Below are 15,084 nucleotides of genomic sequence, written 5' to 3'. Positions count from 1 at the left end.
CTTGCTCCTTGGAAGAAAAGCTATGACCAACCTAGGCAGCATATTAAAAACCAGAGACATCACTTTGCTGACAAAGGTCCATCCTGTCAAAGCTATGGATTTTCCAGTGGTCATGTATGGACATGAGAGTTGGACCATAAAGAAAGCTGAGCAGCGAAGAATTGATGCTTTTGAACTGTGGTGTTGGAGAAGACTCTTGAGAGTCCCTTGGACTGCAAGGAGATTCAACCAGTCCATCCTAAAGGAAATCAGTCCTGGGTGTTCATTGGAAGGACTGATGCTGAAGCTGAAACTCCAAAACTTTGGCGCCCTGATGAGAAGAGCTGACTCATTTGAAAAGACCCTGATGCTGGGAAAGATTGAGAGCAGGAGGAGAAGGGGATGACAGAGGATGAGATGGTTGGATGGCATCACCAACTCAATGGACATGGGTTTGGGTAGACTCCGGGAGTTGGTGATGGACCAACTCATCCCACAGGGAGGCCTGTCGTGCTGAGGTTCATGAGGTTGCAAAGAGTCGGACACGACTGAGCGACTGAACTACTGAGCTACTTGTCAAGATGAGTGTTGTCTAAGCTAAGGTAGATGGATCTGTCATAGACAGAGCCTGCACGAGGTACTTTTTTATTTTACATGGCTTGTGTAGCTTCAAACATCAAAAAACTCATGGAGAAATCACACATATACAGACGCACACATAAGGAGCCAAAAACAAAACCCACCCACTTTGTAACTTGGTAGTATAACCAAGGGATTGTTCTTGCTCTTGCTACCACAATTGTTTTATTATTATTATTATTATTTTAATGGATATTTGGCTGCATCTAGAATTCTTGGTTGACAACTTTTGTTTGTGTTTTTTCAGATCTATGAATCCCGTCATTCATTACACTGTCCTCTAGCCTCCATAGTTTCTTCTGGGAAGTTACATTATTTGTAATAGTCTTGTTTCCGTATATAATAAGCATTTTCTCTTGTTATTTTCAAGACTTTCTATACTGTAGTTTTTTAGTTGTTAATTTTTTTTGGCTAGGCCACACGGCATGTGGGATCTTAGTTCCCTGACCAAGGATCAAACCCTGCCCCCTGCTTTAGTATCACCGAGTCTTAACCACTGAACCACCAAGACGTCCGGCTGCTGCATTTCTTAATTTCCATCATCACATGAAGTTTAAAGTAAATCCCCAGTTGAGAAGACATTGTAAGGTCTGGGAGCTGAGCACAGAGAGGCTGCCGGTCTACCCAGGAAGACCCATGGAGTTGGATTCTGAGAAACAGTCTTCTACCATGAAAGTAACTTCCTTATCCACGTTTATATATTTCCTTCACACTGCTGTATCTTCAGACGCAACTACTATGTTATGGAAAAGAGCATGGAAAGACAGTAAGAAATGAATCCAGGGCAGGAAGAAAGGTGACCAGACCGCCCTCTGAGTCCAGGGCAGGGAGATCTCACTTGCCTCCTGGAATGGTCCAGTCCTGTGCTCAGAGCCTTTCGGGTCCCATCTCAGTAGATCCTCAGCTCTGGAGGGGCAGGGAGGTCACTATTGTCCACACTGACGCCTCATGGAGGGCGGGTCAATACAGTGGTTTCTCAAGCAAGGAGTCTGATTCCCTTCTATCATGATCAGAGCACCTGGCACCCTGTAGGCACTTCATACGGTGGTTTGAGTGCTGAGTGACCTGAAGAGTGGGTCAGGTTTAAGTCAGGAGGATTCTTGCAGCAAATGGAACCTGCTGCCCTTATGGTATGGATCATTTTATAGCTTGCTTTGAGCTGTGCCTGCCTTCCCAAGAGCTGAGAAGCATGTAAACACGGTGGGGAGTGTTAGGCGAGACTGTCCATTTAGACGGTCCACCATGACCGACACCAGCTCTGATGCTTTCCAAATGGACCATGAGGTGAAGTGAAGGGAAAGTCGCTCAGTCCTGTCTGACTCTTTGCGACCCCAGGGACTGTAGTGCATGGAATTCTCCAGGCCAGCATACTGGAGTGGGTAGCCTTTCCCTTCTCCAGGGGGTTTTCGCAACCCAGGGATCGAACCCAACCTGGGCAGCTACAATCCATGGGGTCGCAGAGTTGGACACGACTGAGCGACTTTCTCCTCACTTCCCTTCACGGTCCATTTGGGAAGCATCAGAGCTGGTGTCGGTCATGGTGGGCAGTCTGCAGTGAGCGCCCCGCCTAGACCGAGGTCTCGGTTTGCGTGTTCTTCGGGGCTCTGTGCCGCCCGCCTGCTAACGGCTAATACTCAGCAGGCGATACGGGGAGCTGGTCACAGATTCAGGGGTCCCATCGGACCTGCGGGGTGGAAGCAACACTCTTTCTGGTGAAGAAGTATTGTGTTTGGGCGGCATCCACCCCACAGATGGTTTTGGAGCCCTGGGACTTGCTGCTGGGTTGGGTCACAGCCTTGCAGCATGGGGGCCGGAGGACCCAGGTGACATCTGAAACTCGAGAGCAAGGAGAGGCTTAAGAGGTCCCCGTGATGGGTCAGTAGCAGGTTTGAGAAGGAGGAAAACTTACTTTCGAGGCCTGTCTTGAGGGGCTGAAAGATGAGCAGATCTCTGCATTCCCCCACCCAACCTGAGTCTTCCAAGTTAATGTGGGGGTCGACTGGGTGCTGTGGTGCACACCATCCAGATGGTCTCAGCTCACATTACCCTCTGCAGGCCGCGTCCTTGAACCGGCTCCTAGTGTGGACTGGGTGGGCAGAAAGGACGTTGTGAGCAGAGATGGGGGAGCCTCTGAGTGCCTGGGCCCAGCTCCCAGGCCAACCTCAGTCACGTCCTCTCTGTGACCTCCTCCCGTGTGAGGACACAGGCGATCCGGAGGCTTGAGGTGGTTTGCACCAGAAGCCTTTCACAGGCCGGTCAGGAAAGACAAAGACAAAAGGACCGGGTGCAGTAGAGTGAGTGTGACGCTTGGGGACCACCCGGGGGGGGTGGGGGTGGGGCCCCAGTTCTCGCACGTGTTATCTGAGATGGATGGTAGCGGATTCAGAGTTCTCACCAGCAATGAAGCTATTAGTTCTGAGATAGAGTTTCTTTGCCTGGAGGCTTCCAGGCTTCTGGAGGAGTTAAGAGCCACAGAAGATCGGTCCCTGGCCTGTCAAGGAAAGATGCTTGCGTCACGTTGGGCAGGCAGTTCTCATGTTCGCTTACCCTGATGAAGAGCCACTTAATTAGAGATATACACAGGGAAGCTGAGGGGAGCGTGGATATTGTGGTCCTGAGCGTGAAGGATGCTCATTCTGTGTGCTTGTGGCTAGGGACACTGAGAAGGATGGGACGATAAGAAAGGGAATAGAGGCCTTGGGACTTTGCTGGGAGAGGGTGAACCCCAGGGTGAAGGTAAGCAGGGGTCCCGCCACCTCTGGGCCTGTGCTGTCCAGGGCAGAAGTCCCTCACCGCGTGTGGCCACAAAGCACTTGAACTGTAGCTTGTCTGAATCGCAATGCACTGAAGGGATCCAAGGACTCTTGAGGGTCCCTTGGCCTGCAAGGAGATCCAACCAGTCCATCCTAAAGGAGGTCAGATTGAACGCAGGAGAAGGGGATGACGATGAGATGGTTGGATGGCATCACTGACTCAATGGACATGAGTGTGAGTAAACTCCGGGAGTTGGTGATGGACAGGAAAGCCTGGCATGCTGCAGTCCATGGGGTCGCAAAGAATCGGACACGACTGAGCGACTGAACTGAACCGAAGGGATCCGCTCTAGCTTCTGAACTCCTGGTATGAAAATAAGACTGTAAAAGAGCTCATTCATATTTGTGTGTGCTCAGCCACTCAGTCGTGTCCAACTCTTTTGCAACCCCGTGGACTGTAACTCAGCAGTTTCCTCTGTCCGTGGAATTTTCTGAGCAAGAATATTGGAGTGGGTTGCTATTTCCTCCTTCAGGGGGGGTCTTCCTGACCCAGGGATCAAACCCGGGTCTCCTGCATTGGCAGGCGGGTTCTTTATCTCTGAAACAGCTGGAAAGCCCCTCCAGATTCATATTTATATTGTTACCATATTGAAAAGACCCTGATGCTGGGAAAGATTGAGGGCAAGAGGAGAAGGGAGTGACAGAGAGTGAGATGGTTGGATGGCATCACTAACTCAGAGGACATGAGTTTGGGCAAACTCAGGGAAGCCTGGCATGCTGCAGTCCACGGGGTCTCAAAGAGTCGGACACAGCTTAGCAACTGAACAGCAACAACATTGAAGTGATACTGTTTTGCATATACTTGGAGTAAGTAAAATATTAAAGTTAATCTTAAAAAATGTTTAAAAATATTTGTATAACCTTGACATGGTAGAAATTTTTTAGGGGACTGGACTGCCAGGCATGTGAGATCTTAGTTCCCCAACCAGGGATCAAACCTCAGTCCCTGCATTGGACGTGTGGAGTCTTAACCACTGGATTGCCTGGGAAGTCCCTAAAATTAATCTTAAATTAATTACCTTTTTAAATGGAGCTCCTCGGAAATCTGAAATTACCTACGTGGCTCTTGGCGTGTTTCTGTAACATGGTGCTGCTTTAAACCACAGGAACAGAGATGTCTGTGCTCAGAGTCTTGAGACGGGTTTTTGGCCAGCACAACAGAGTGAGGCCTCTGCTTGAGCAATACTTGTCAGGTGTGTGCAGGCAAAGCAGAGAGATTGGTCCAAGGCAGGAGGATACCTGTGGCCTTCTGGCCCCGGGTTGCCCCTGTGGGACCTTGGAGAAGCTCTAGGGTTCCCCGGGCCCCTGCCAGCCTGAAAATCCCTGTTCCTGCATCACATGTGTCTGCTCCACGCATCTGGGAAGCGGTTTTCCAGAAGGAAAACCCTCACATGTCCTGTGGGCACGTGACTTGCTTTGTTTCCTGGCCTGTACATTTGAACATCTTTGGTTTAAAACAGGCTTCACCCTGGGGTTGCCTTTGCCCCCCTGTTAGTGCACTTTGGAAGTGATCGTGCAGGACCCAGAACATCCCAGATGCTCACTCTTGGGGCAGGAGACAGTGGGCAGTGTGGGATGGGCCCCCACCAGAGGAAGGGAGACCTGGGCTGGGGTCACAGATTTTAGACATCATCCTCCCTATCAGCGCATCGTGGGTGCTCAGCCACTCAGTCGTGTCCGACTTTTTGTGACCCCGTGCACTGCAGCCCGCCAGGCTCCTGTGTCCATGGAATTTTCCAGGCAGGAATCCTGGAGTGGGTTGCCATTTCCTCCTCCAGGGAATCTTCCCAACCGAGGGATGGAACCCACTTCTCCTGCATTGGCAGGTGGATTCTTTACCACTGAGCCACCTGCCGTCTGCCGCGCTATGTCATTACTAGATGGGTGGATCGGGATACAACGTAGCTCCAGACCTACATGAGCGTTTTTAAATGCCCCAAATGATCATGTCCAGAAACATCCAACTTTGCTTACTGTTTCCGGATTTTCATGCACTGCTTGGAGGTGGGGAGGGACATTTCATGCTGAGAGCTCTTGGTAGTGGACTTCCCTGGAGGTCCAATGGTTGAGACTGAGGTGTGGGTTCGATCCCTGGCCAGGGAGCTAAGATCCAACATACCTCTGGGCCAAAAAAACCACAACATATAAACAGAAGCAATATTGTAACAAATTCAATAAAGACTAGAAATGGTCCACATCAAAAAAAAAAAAAAATCTTAATAAAAGAGCTCTTGGATTAGGTTAATTGTAAATTCCTTTGATTTGTAAAATATCATGTAAATGTGGGATTATTAAAGACTAAATTACATCTGTGTTTCCAAGTAAGAATTCGCAGTTTCATGGGCTGTGGGACAAAAACCTCTAGGGATACATGGAGTCACAGTTCACTAAGGAAATCTGATGTCACTAACCTGCGTGCAACTGTTACTGCATTTTCCAACTAAAAACAGAAAATCACATTTACAGTTTAGATCTTCATTCTTTCCTAAGGCTGGTTGCTGTCTGTCCAATTTGGATTACATAAATTAACCGGCAAAATTCAAGCACTCCGGTCACATTAAAACTTTAAACCTTGCAATTCAGTGTCCTGTCAACGTGTTCATATAGACAAGGGTTGGCAGACTTGTTTTGTGAAGGGCAAGGCAGTAAAGATTTGAGGCTTTGAGGACCATATGGTTTCTGTTGCTCAGCTCTTGCAGTTTGTATGACTGAGCAACCAGAGTCAACATATGGGTGTGGCCAGATTGGAAATTTAAAAAGAAATAATTAAACTTGATTTATTGACAAAAAAGAATTGGTGACTTCAGTGTAACATTTTATCAGTGAGTATTAAGTAGGTGCATGTAGTTTGTTGGTAAATATGAAGGCGTCTTGTGAAAAGCTGAAAACTCTTAAAAATGGCAACCCTCCAGTTCTGCCAACTAGCAAAACTTTAGGTCAAAAATATCTGCCCTCCATTCTTTGATTGATTAGAGCCTCATTAGCTCAATTATTTACCTACTTTAAGAAAGAGAAATAAAAGTATACTATGTCGCAGTTCAATAATTTGTGAGCACATATTTTCTAAATAACCTTTTTATATTTTTACTGAAAAAGTAATCTTGCTATTGTTTTGTGGCTTTTTTCCCCCCAGATATTTTAAGAAATATTATACAGAAGAAGTTTGACCCCTCAAAGGAGTATGATAAGGTAATTTTGGATTGATGTCTTTGTTATCAGAAAATGAGTATGAGCAAAATAATGGCTGACTTGAAAGTTAATTTTAAATAACCAGTTATCTGTGAATTTAGCTAATATTTTGACTTAGAAGTTTTATGGAATATTGAAACACCTTTTAAATCCCATTTGAACTACAGAAATTTCAAAGGTGGCATTTACAGAAATATGCACCTTTTAAGCTGTATTTTATTGAAAATCTAAAAGTTCCTTTAATGAAGTCTTACGCTATTTTTTTTTTTTAAGCAAGGGAGGAGACCTCTAACAAATGGAGTGGTTTGAACATCCCTAGAAGCAGGGATGCATACTTGTAACACATGCATGCACACGTGTAGAGGAGAAAGAGTGAATTCTGACCAGAGTGCTTCCACGAGGAGGTGACTCTGGTAAAGCTGAGAAGGGCTGGAGTGGGTGGGAGGTGGCTTTGGGGGGGCCCAGGCTGCGGGTGTGAGAGGAGGAAGCCCACAGATGGAGCCAGTGAATGAGGGGAGAGGAAGGCCGGGTGAGCTGGGGCCAGGGCAAGGCAGGGCCTGGAAGGCCCCGCTCAGGTGAGCGGCCAGTATTGTCAGAAAGTACCCAGGCACCTTCACGTCTCTGCTTAACTCCAAGGTTAGCGTTAGGGTTAGGGTGCTGTGAATTCACCGTTTGCATCCACGAGATTAACTTCCTTCAAGAGACAAATGTGTTCTTTCGATTCTGGCTTATGATGAATGCCAGTTGCCAGTAAAACAAACAGGCAAATGTTTGTTGCCATGAATGTTAGGATAATAAAGATTAGTTGAATCTGGTTGTCAAGCTATTAGTCCTGCAGGGTCAGACTGCCCATTCCAACCTTTCCTGGTATGAAGGTGGTTGTCAAGACAACAATCAAAGGGACCAGCAGGACTTTTATTTATTTAATGGCCAGCATGACAGATGTGAATGAACGTGTCCCCGGTGGGTGTGAGGGCCCTGCCCCAGGAGGGCAGTTAGCCCTCCTTGCCTGACAGTGGGAACAATGGCTGCACATTCTCAATTTGCAGTAAAATGACAGTCAAGGCAAAACTGAATGTAAAAGCCCAGAGGAAAGCCTCATTTCATGGCCGTTTATGTGTATAAAAGGAAATGAGCCATTTACTCCCTGGTGCCTGCAGCCTGCCCTAATACCTCAGAAAGCATCTTTATTCTTCAGTTCCACTGGCTTCATTTATATCTTCCAGACATGATGCCCCGTGTCTGCCTGCCTCCCTGGGCAGAATAAAATGACTGTTGCTCTCATATTTATGTTAAAAATTTGCATGCAATTAGCAGCCCAGCCGGAGTGCCTGTTAGCCCTGCAGAGGCATGGGAGGGGGTGAGCGGCCGAGCTTCATCTGGGCCAGGCCTGGGGGTCTAGGGCCTTGGACCCTGAGGTGACTCTGAGCAGCCTGTTGAGTATGAGCTGACGTTGGCTGCCACCATCCCTGGACGAGTCCTCTGTGGTTGGCTTGATATTAGACCTGGAGTTCCTGTAGACTTGGGGGCCCCCTCGTTCCTGATTTCCTCTCCACCTCAGGCATCTTTACAAATAGATAAACACTGCTGGGGTGGAGAAAGGAGACAGAACTGGGCCCTTGTGAATGAATGGACTCCTACCCTAAGCGTGGAACTGGGTCACGTTGCCCAGTTATCCAGGGAGAAGGATTTGGTTAAACAAAGACACCCAGGAGGTCAGGGCGCCTTGGGAGGGGAGCTTTCTAATTGGCCTTAGTCAGGTAAATGCTGTCCTGAAGCAGAGCCTGAGTCAAGGACTTCAGGGCGAGTCGCTTATTTGGGAAGTTCCGGGAACCCTGGCTGGGGAGTGGGAGGTGAAACTGGAGGGAGGGCAGCCTACAGGGGGTGTGTCATTCCACCACCCACCACAGGGGGCGACAGAGGTCCGTCCCGTAGAGCAGCTGCCCTGGACCCGGTGGACTAGCCCACCGGAAGGGGCGGGGGCTGCGCGCTCCCTGCCCGGAGACTGAAGAGGCACCCTAAGGGCCGCTCGGGGCAGGGGCCGGTATTAATCCCTGAGCACTCTGACCTTCCACGGTTCTGGAAGATGCCTTCGAGCACGAGTACCAGCAGTAAGAAGTCTGGGGAGGCACACGGAGATGGCTAAAGGTCTCGGGACTCGGGTGGACTCCACAGCATCCTCTATGCTGGCCATGCCCACTGGGTGTATACGCAGTCACACAGGGACCCTCTGTCCAGCTGAACGGCCCTTGGGAGTCCTTCAGCTGTCCATGTCCTGAACTCGTTTCATCTCCTGGTGAGCCCACAGTAGCTGGGGCAGCTGAGTTGGTGATTTCTAGACGGGCTCTTTCAGGGAACTTCATCCCTTGGGAATTTGGAAGCTGTCAATAGGTGTAGAACTTGTGTTCCAAGGGGTAGCCTTGACTCTGGATGGAAATATGACTCCTTCCCATGGAACTGCCTCTTCCTTCCACCTCAGCTGAACATGCAAAGTAGTACTTGAAGATCTGTGGTCTCGTTCTCCTCCAGAGATTTTTTTAAAGCACTTTTTCTCCCTTTGTTTAATGTATTCACTTAATGAGTATTTACAGAGTGCACACTAGAAGCAATGCATAATAGGAGGACAAGCATGTGAAAGTAATGTCTTTACTCCAAGAATTTGCAGTTGGTGAAAAGGAGGTCGTGGGGTTAGACTTGTGTATGCTTGGACATTGTGAGCTGAATTGTGTCCAAAACTCATACGCTGAAGTGCTAATCCCCTGTGGCTCAGAATGGGATTGTATTTAGAGGTAAGGTCTTTAAAGGGATGATTAAGTCAAAATGGGGTCATTCAGGTGGGTGTTAATCTAGTCTGACTGGTCTCCTTCTAAGAGATTAGGACGCAAAGTCTCTGTGGAGACAGGAAGAAGATGGCCATCTGCAAGCCAAGGAGAGCGGCATTATAAGAAACTAACCCCGCCCACACCTTGACTTTAGACTTTCCAGCCTCCAGAACTATGAGAAAATAAATTTCTGTTCTTCAAGCCACCCAGCCCTGGTATTTGGTTATAGCAGCCCTAGCTGACTGGTGCAGTAGACACCTGGAAGACAAGATGGAGAGGGATACATACGCCATGAGAAGTTCAGATCCAGGGCGGTGAACGTGCTGAGGATGGAAAGTTTACTGGCACTTGAGGAAATCAAGAAAGCCCCCAGAGTGGTGCTGGCGTGTAAGGGACTTTACAGTGGCATCCTAAGGTGACTCATTGGGAAGAGTGGCTTCCATTCGAGTATCTTGAGCTGTGAGCACAGAGGGTGAGAGCCCCTGAGCTGCACCTTTTACCTATGAAACCATGAAAGATTACTGTGTGCAATTCCCCCGGCAAGAAATGGTCAGGCAGAAGTGGAAGACCTGGATCGGAAGACAGTTTGGAGTTATGGAGCCGTGAGGAAATCTGAGGACCAGACAGATGAAGCTATAGAAATCTGAGAAACAACTTGAATAACCCTCTTTTTTTTTTTCTTTACTTGTGTTTAGGTTTTTATTCTTTATTTAATGAATTTATTTTTATTGAAGGATAATTGCTTTACAGAATTTTGCTGTTTTCTGTCAAACCTCAACATGAATCAGCCATAGGTATACGTAAATCCCCTCCCTTTTGAAACTCACTCCCAAATGTTTGCTAGCATTTGCATAGTACGGGCTCCATGGCCGGCACCCGAGAACGTGCTTTGCAAATAGTAACTCTTAGTGTTCACAGGAGTAGACTACCCGCAGCAGAGGTGTTTAGGTCGCAATTAAATGCATTCATCCATTCCGTCCTGAGCTTTTGGCACGCAGGGCGTGAGCCAAGCCCTGGGCTTGTGATGCAAAATGAGCTATGCAAAGCAACCCTGATGTGGAAGAATACATTTCCCCTGGGGACCAGGGGGTGTGGGCCAGCCCCTCCACAGACTCTCCACCTGCTGGCTGGCTGTAAACAAGGGAAACAGTGCAGCATCACTTGTCTCACTGCTCACTTGGGGTTTCTGCAGGGAGAACCTCTCAGCCTAGCTCATCAGAGCGGTGCCTGCTCAGTTAAAGGACAAGCTTCCTGTCTTCAAGGAATGCACGGCATCAGATAATTTAGGTGGTGACTTAGGATCACCTCGCACTGATGATGCATAAGTGTCACCCACACCTCTAAAACTTTTCAGGGGATGTTCTCCCCAGTCTCTTGCCCCCCTCCCACCTGCCATCTTTTATATTCTGAGCATCAGTGTCGGCAGGACTTCGAGTCTCCTTGCGATGACTTCCTGAAGCGGTTTTCGTGTGGCCTTGGTTCAGCTCCACTCCAGCCTCTTGATTGACGCTCCTCTAGACTCAGCTGGGCTGGATCCTCCTCATTCTTTTCATCCTTCAGTTACTACGCCTCACTGTCTTGGATGAGATGGTTGGATGGCATCACCAACTTGATGAGTTTCAGCAAGCTCTGGGAGTTGGTGATAGACAGGGAAGCCTGGTGTGTTGCAGCCCAAGGGGTCGCAAAGAATTGGACACGACTGAGCGACTGCACTGAACTGGTCTTGAAGCTTCCTCTGGGGTCAGGTGCAGGGCTTGGGACTGATTGCTAAGGCCTCAGTCCCAACCTCGCCGGAGCTAACTGTCCTGGGATACTGATTCGTCACTTTGTAAATGTCAGGTCATCAATCCAGATGGGTTTGTGATGTTTGCAACCCAGCCTCCGTGTTTGCAGAAGTGTAACAATGACTCTGTCCCCGCTTCATACACAAACTGCCTCCCTCTTTTTTAAAAAAAACGAGGGACAGTCTCATAACTTGAGCAGATTTCTCATCATGGGAAGCTCATTACTTTGCCGTGGATCGGTCCTTGCCTGTCGCTGACAATCCCCCGTCTCTGGACCACTGTTTAGGGATTGTTGGTCTTAGGCGATGTTGCTCCTTCTCTGTTCTCTCCATTAGCTTGTCTGATTGTGATCCAGCACCTCTCATAAGACAGGTCCCGGGCCGAGCACCTGGGAGAGACGGTGAGTGTGACGGTCACGGTCCTCACCCTCCTGGGCTGCAGGTCACATTGGAGCCATCACTCCACGCGACGGAAGGGCTGTAGTTCCTTGAAAGGGCAGGTGTAGTACTCCACGGCAGCACGAAGGAAGAATGTACAGCCAACCCAGACGTGGTCATCAGGACAGACTTCCTGGAGGAAGCAACATCCACACTCAGACTTGAGTGTCCTCAGGAGAAGAGTGATGGGAATAATGTTCAAGCGGGGGGAGCTCCAAGTGAGGAAGGGAGAGAGCACGGGCTTTCCAGGGACTCGAGTGGCCAAGAAGGGGGCCAGGAAGCCAGGAGTAAGTAAGATAGGCCCCCGTGGAAGAGTTTGAATTAAACCTGGTGGGACCCCGTGGCATGCTGCTAAGCAAGAGAATGACATCATCGGATTGTCATTTCAGAAAGGACACCTGGAAGGTGGAGCCTTGGGTTCTGGGGTTTAGGCAGCCCTGGACTCTGTTCTATGGGGACCACGTGGTTAGTGTGTTAAGCATTTGTAACTTTCCCTCTAATTCCCGGTCTGTAACTGATTAGCACACTGATGAGGAGCCTTTCAAGAAACCCAGCTGTAAATTCAAGTGGGGGCCCTAGAACTCGACTCTTCCCCGAAACGCTATTTTTCTCATAAATGCTCCTTCTCTCTCTTGATTCTCTCCGTGCGGGACGTTGATATTCTCAGTGGCGGTTAATCGCTCCAGTAACGTTTTCTGTTTTCTTGATGCATGCTGCCCGTGCTTGCACAAACTCTGCGACGGCTCTGCCCTCCTCAGCCAGAAAACGTAGTCTTGACTCTGAAGGTAACGCCCTTGCTTGCTGTTTGACGTTGCTCTGTGTAAAGCCCGCTGTGACGCTTTTGCCAGAATTCCCAGTTCCCTGTCCTCTCCACTGATGGTTTTTAAGTTGTTTCATTTTTGTTTCTGCCATTGTCTTCATCCTCTCTTTCAGCTCTAGTACTCCAGGAAAGAATAAGAAACCATCTTGGCAAGATTAAAATTTCAATCTTCTCTTCAACACAACCCACAAAGCTGTCCGGAGATCTTGGTGTATCAGGACAATATTTAGGTCCTTGCCAGATCTTGGCCAGACTTCAGTCTAGACGTGTGAACTCTGGAAATGACATATCTTGTTCCAGATACTGTTCAACCCAGTATTTAGTCCTCCCTCGTGACTCAGATGGTAAAGAATCCGCCTACAATGCCGGGTTCGATTCCTGGGTTGGGAAGATCCTCTGGAGAAGATCCCCTGGAGAAGAATACCCACTCCAGTATTCTTCCCTGGAGAATCCCAAAGACAGAGGAGCCTGGTGGGCTACAGTCCATGGGGTCACAAAGAGTCGGATACCACTGAGTGACTTTCGCTTCACTTCACTTCATTGGAAAGCTTATATACAAAATATAAAGTTCTTATCTGGAACTAAAGATAGTGCATGTAAAACATTTCAATACACCTTCTCTCCTGGATTTGGGGTTCTCTGTCTCCTAGGATTCAGAAGGAATTCCTTTAGAAGTAGTAACAATTTTTAAAAATAGTTACAATTTAGAATACTTGCTGAGAAATGGTAGCAGAATAAGTAAGAGTTCGGTGTGTCTAGAGCTGGTTTTTCAAGTGGCCAGTGATGTGAATCGTCAAGGGAGGGTTACAGACCAGCAAGTAATGACTCTTCATGGCCGTGGTGTCTGGTTTATTTTAAGGAGTATGTTTGATGAATGCATCAAAAATGCACTATTTTTCCTTTGTATCCTTTTAAGCTTATAGGATAAAGGATACCTAATTATATGGAATTAGGTAATATTCAAGTGCCGTGTACACCTAGTTCAATGCTCATAATAAGCATTTGCCCACAGAGTTAGCTAATATTGATTGAACGTTTGCTGTGTGCTGGGCACTTTGCTAGTTGTTTACACATTAGCTCATTTAATTATCTGTCCCTCTCAATCTGCTAACGACGTTAACCCTAATGTAACATTTCCTGCTTTAGAGAATTAAAAGCCTCCTCTGCCGGGATTCAGAGCAGGTTCTCAGACTCCCAAGTTCAGTGCTGTCTCACAAGGACATCACATTTACTTGTAGGAACAAGACATGGGTTTCGTTTTCCTTTGCTCCGCTTGGCTTCAGACTGTCTTGCTCTCTCGCTGCTCCGTAGTTCAAACCGCCAACCTGTAGCTTTTCTGCATTCTTTCACAATGTCTTCCTTTATGTCGGTGAGTACTAGCCTGCAGGGACTGGAACGAGAACAAGTTTTATCCTCCTGGTGCGTTAATGTTACTAGGCTGGAATAAAGCCAGCTCTGTTTATGAAAACAGGTTTTGGTCATGTGATTGTGTCTAGAAATTGGGCTCGTTAGGAACCTAGAGATTTATGAGATGAAGGCTGCTGAGCCCCATCCCACCGGCCTGAAAGGGGCACGTATGGACCGTCTGCTTGTGCCAGGTACTTTCCTTGGCACCTTATCACTAATTGCATATGATCTACAATGTTCATGATGACCTTACAAGGTATGTATTTTTATTCTCAGTACCTGGGTGAGGAAACTATCATGTTTGATTTGGAAAGACTGAGACTTTTTCCCTTAAATTTAGGTATATTCCAGGTTCTTCTACAATGATGAATTTGTCATTAATTGATCCTATCCAAACTACTGTGAATCCTGAATAACTACTGCTGGTTCTGTCTTTCTGGTGAAAAACACCCTTGGTATGTGTGTGTGTTTAGTCGCTCAGTTGTGTCTGGCTCTGCGAGCCCATGGACGGTAGCCTTGCCAGGCCCGTCTGTCCACGGGACTCTTCCCAACAAGAATCTTGGAGTGAGTTGCCAATTCCCCCTCCAGGGGATTGGCCTTCCCACCCAGGGACTGAAGCTGTGTCTCCTGCATCTCCCGCATTGCAGGCAGATTCTTTACGGCCGAGCCACCGGGGCTTATTCATCATGCAAGGAGTTCTGGCAAAATTTATCATGCCATTTGAAAACAAAGTACCTTTGAAAGTGAAAGTGGAAGAATTAATCTCTCAGTCATATCCGACTCTTTGGGGTTGAAATTAAACAATTTGCAGCTTGACTTTGCATTTGGATATTTTCCTGGAAGTTGAAAGAAGGTCTTTTCCAGAACTGACTCACTGGATTCAGTGAGAAGAACTGACTCATTTGAAAAGACCCTGATGCTGGGAAAGATTGAAGGCAGGAGGAGAAGGGAACTGACAGAGGATGAGATGGTTGGATGGCATCATCGACTCAATGGACATGAGTTTACGTAGGCTCCAGGAGTTGGTGATGGACAGGGAAGCCTGGCATGCTGCAGTCCATGGGGTTGCAAAGAGTCGGACATGACTGAGCGACTGAACCGACTGACTGAAAGAAGGTAGCAACTGCTTGATCCCATATTCTGACAACTGAAATCTCTGCATCCTTTGTTTCAGGAAGGATCTTCAAAGTGGAC

At 47.9% G+C, this 15,084-nt stretch overlaps 1 protein-coding gene across 10 annotated transcripts in view; it reads left to right on the top strand.

Moving 5' to 3' along the window:
• The window catches only part of PROM1 (prominin 1), a 113,579-nt gene that overhangs the window by 38,274 nt on the left and 60,221 nt on the right, over positions 1-15,084 (top strand). For 9 of the 10 annotated variants that reach the window (XM_043448277.1, XM_043448279.1, XM_043448273.1 and 6 more), the window contains exon 3: positions 6,565-6,620. In XM_043448277.1, the coding sequence (XP_043304212.1) occupies positions 6,565-6,620 (56 nt within the window). Of the gene's footprint in view, positions 1-6,564; positions 6,621-12,360; positions 12,449-15,084 lie in introns of those variants that run through there. The other variant, XM_043448280.1, reaches the window with a different exon arrangement.

Source organism: Cervus canadensis, chromosome 26 (genome assembly GCF_019320065.1).
Source record: "Cervus canadensis isolate Bull #8, Minnesota chromosome 26, ASM1932006v1, whole genome shotgun sequence".
Lineage (NCBI taxonomy): Eukaryota > Metazoa > Chordata > Mammalia > Artiodactyla > Cervidae > Cervus > Cervus canadensis.
Note: the sequence above shows the minus strand (reverse complement) of the source record. Positions and strands in the feature narration are given on the sequence as shown.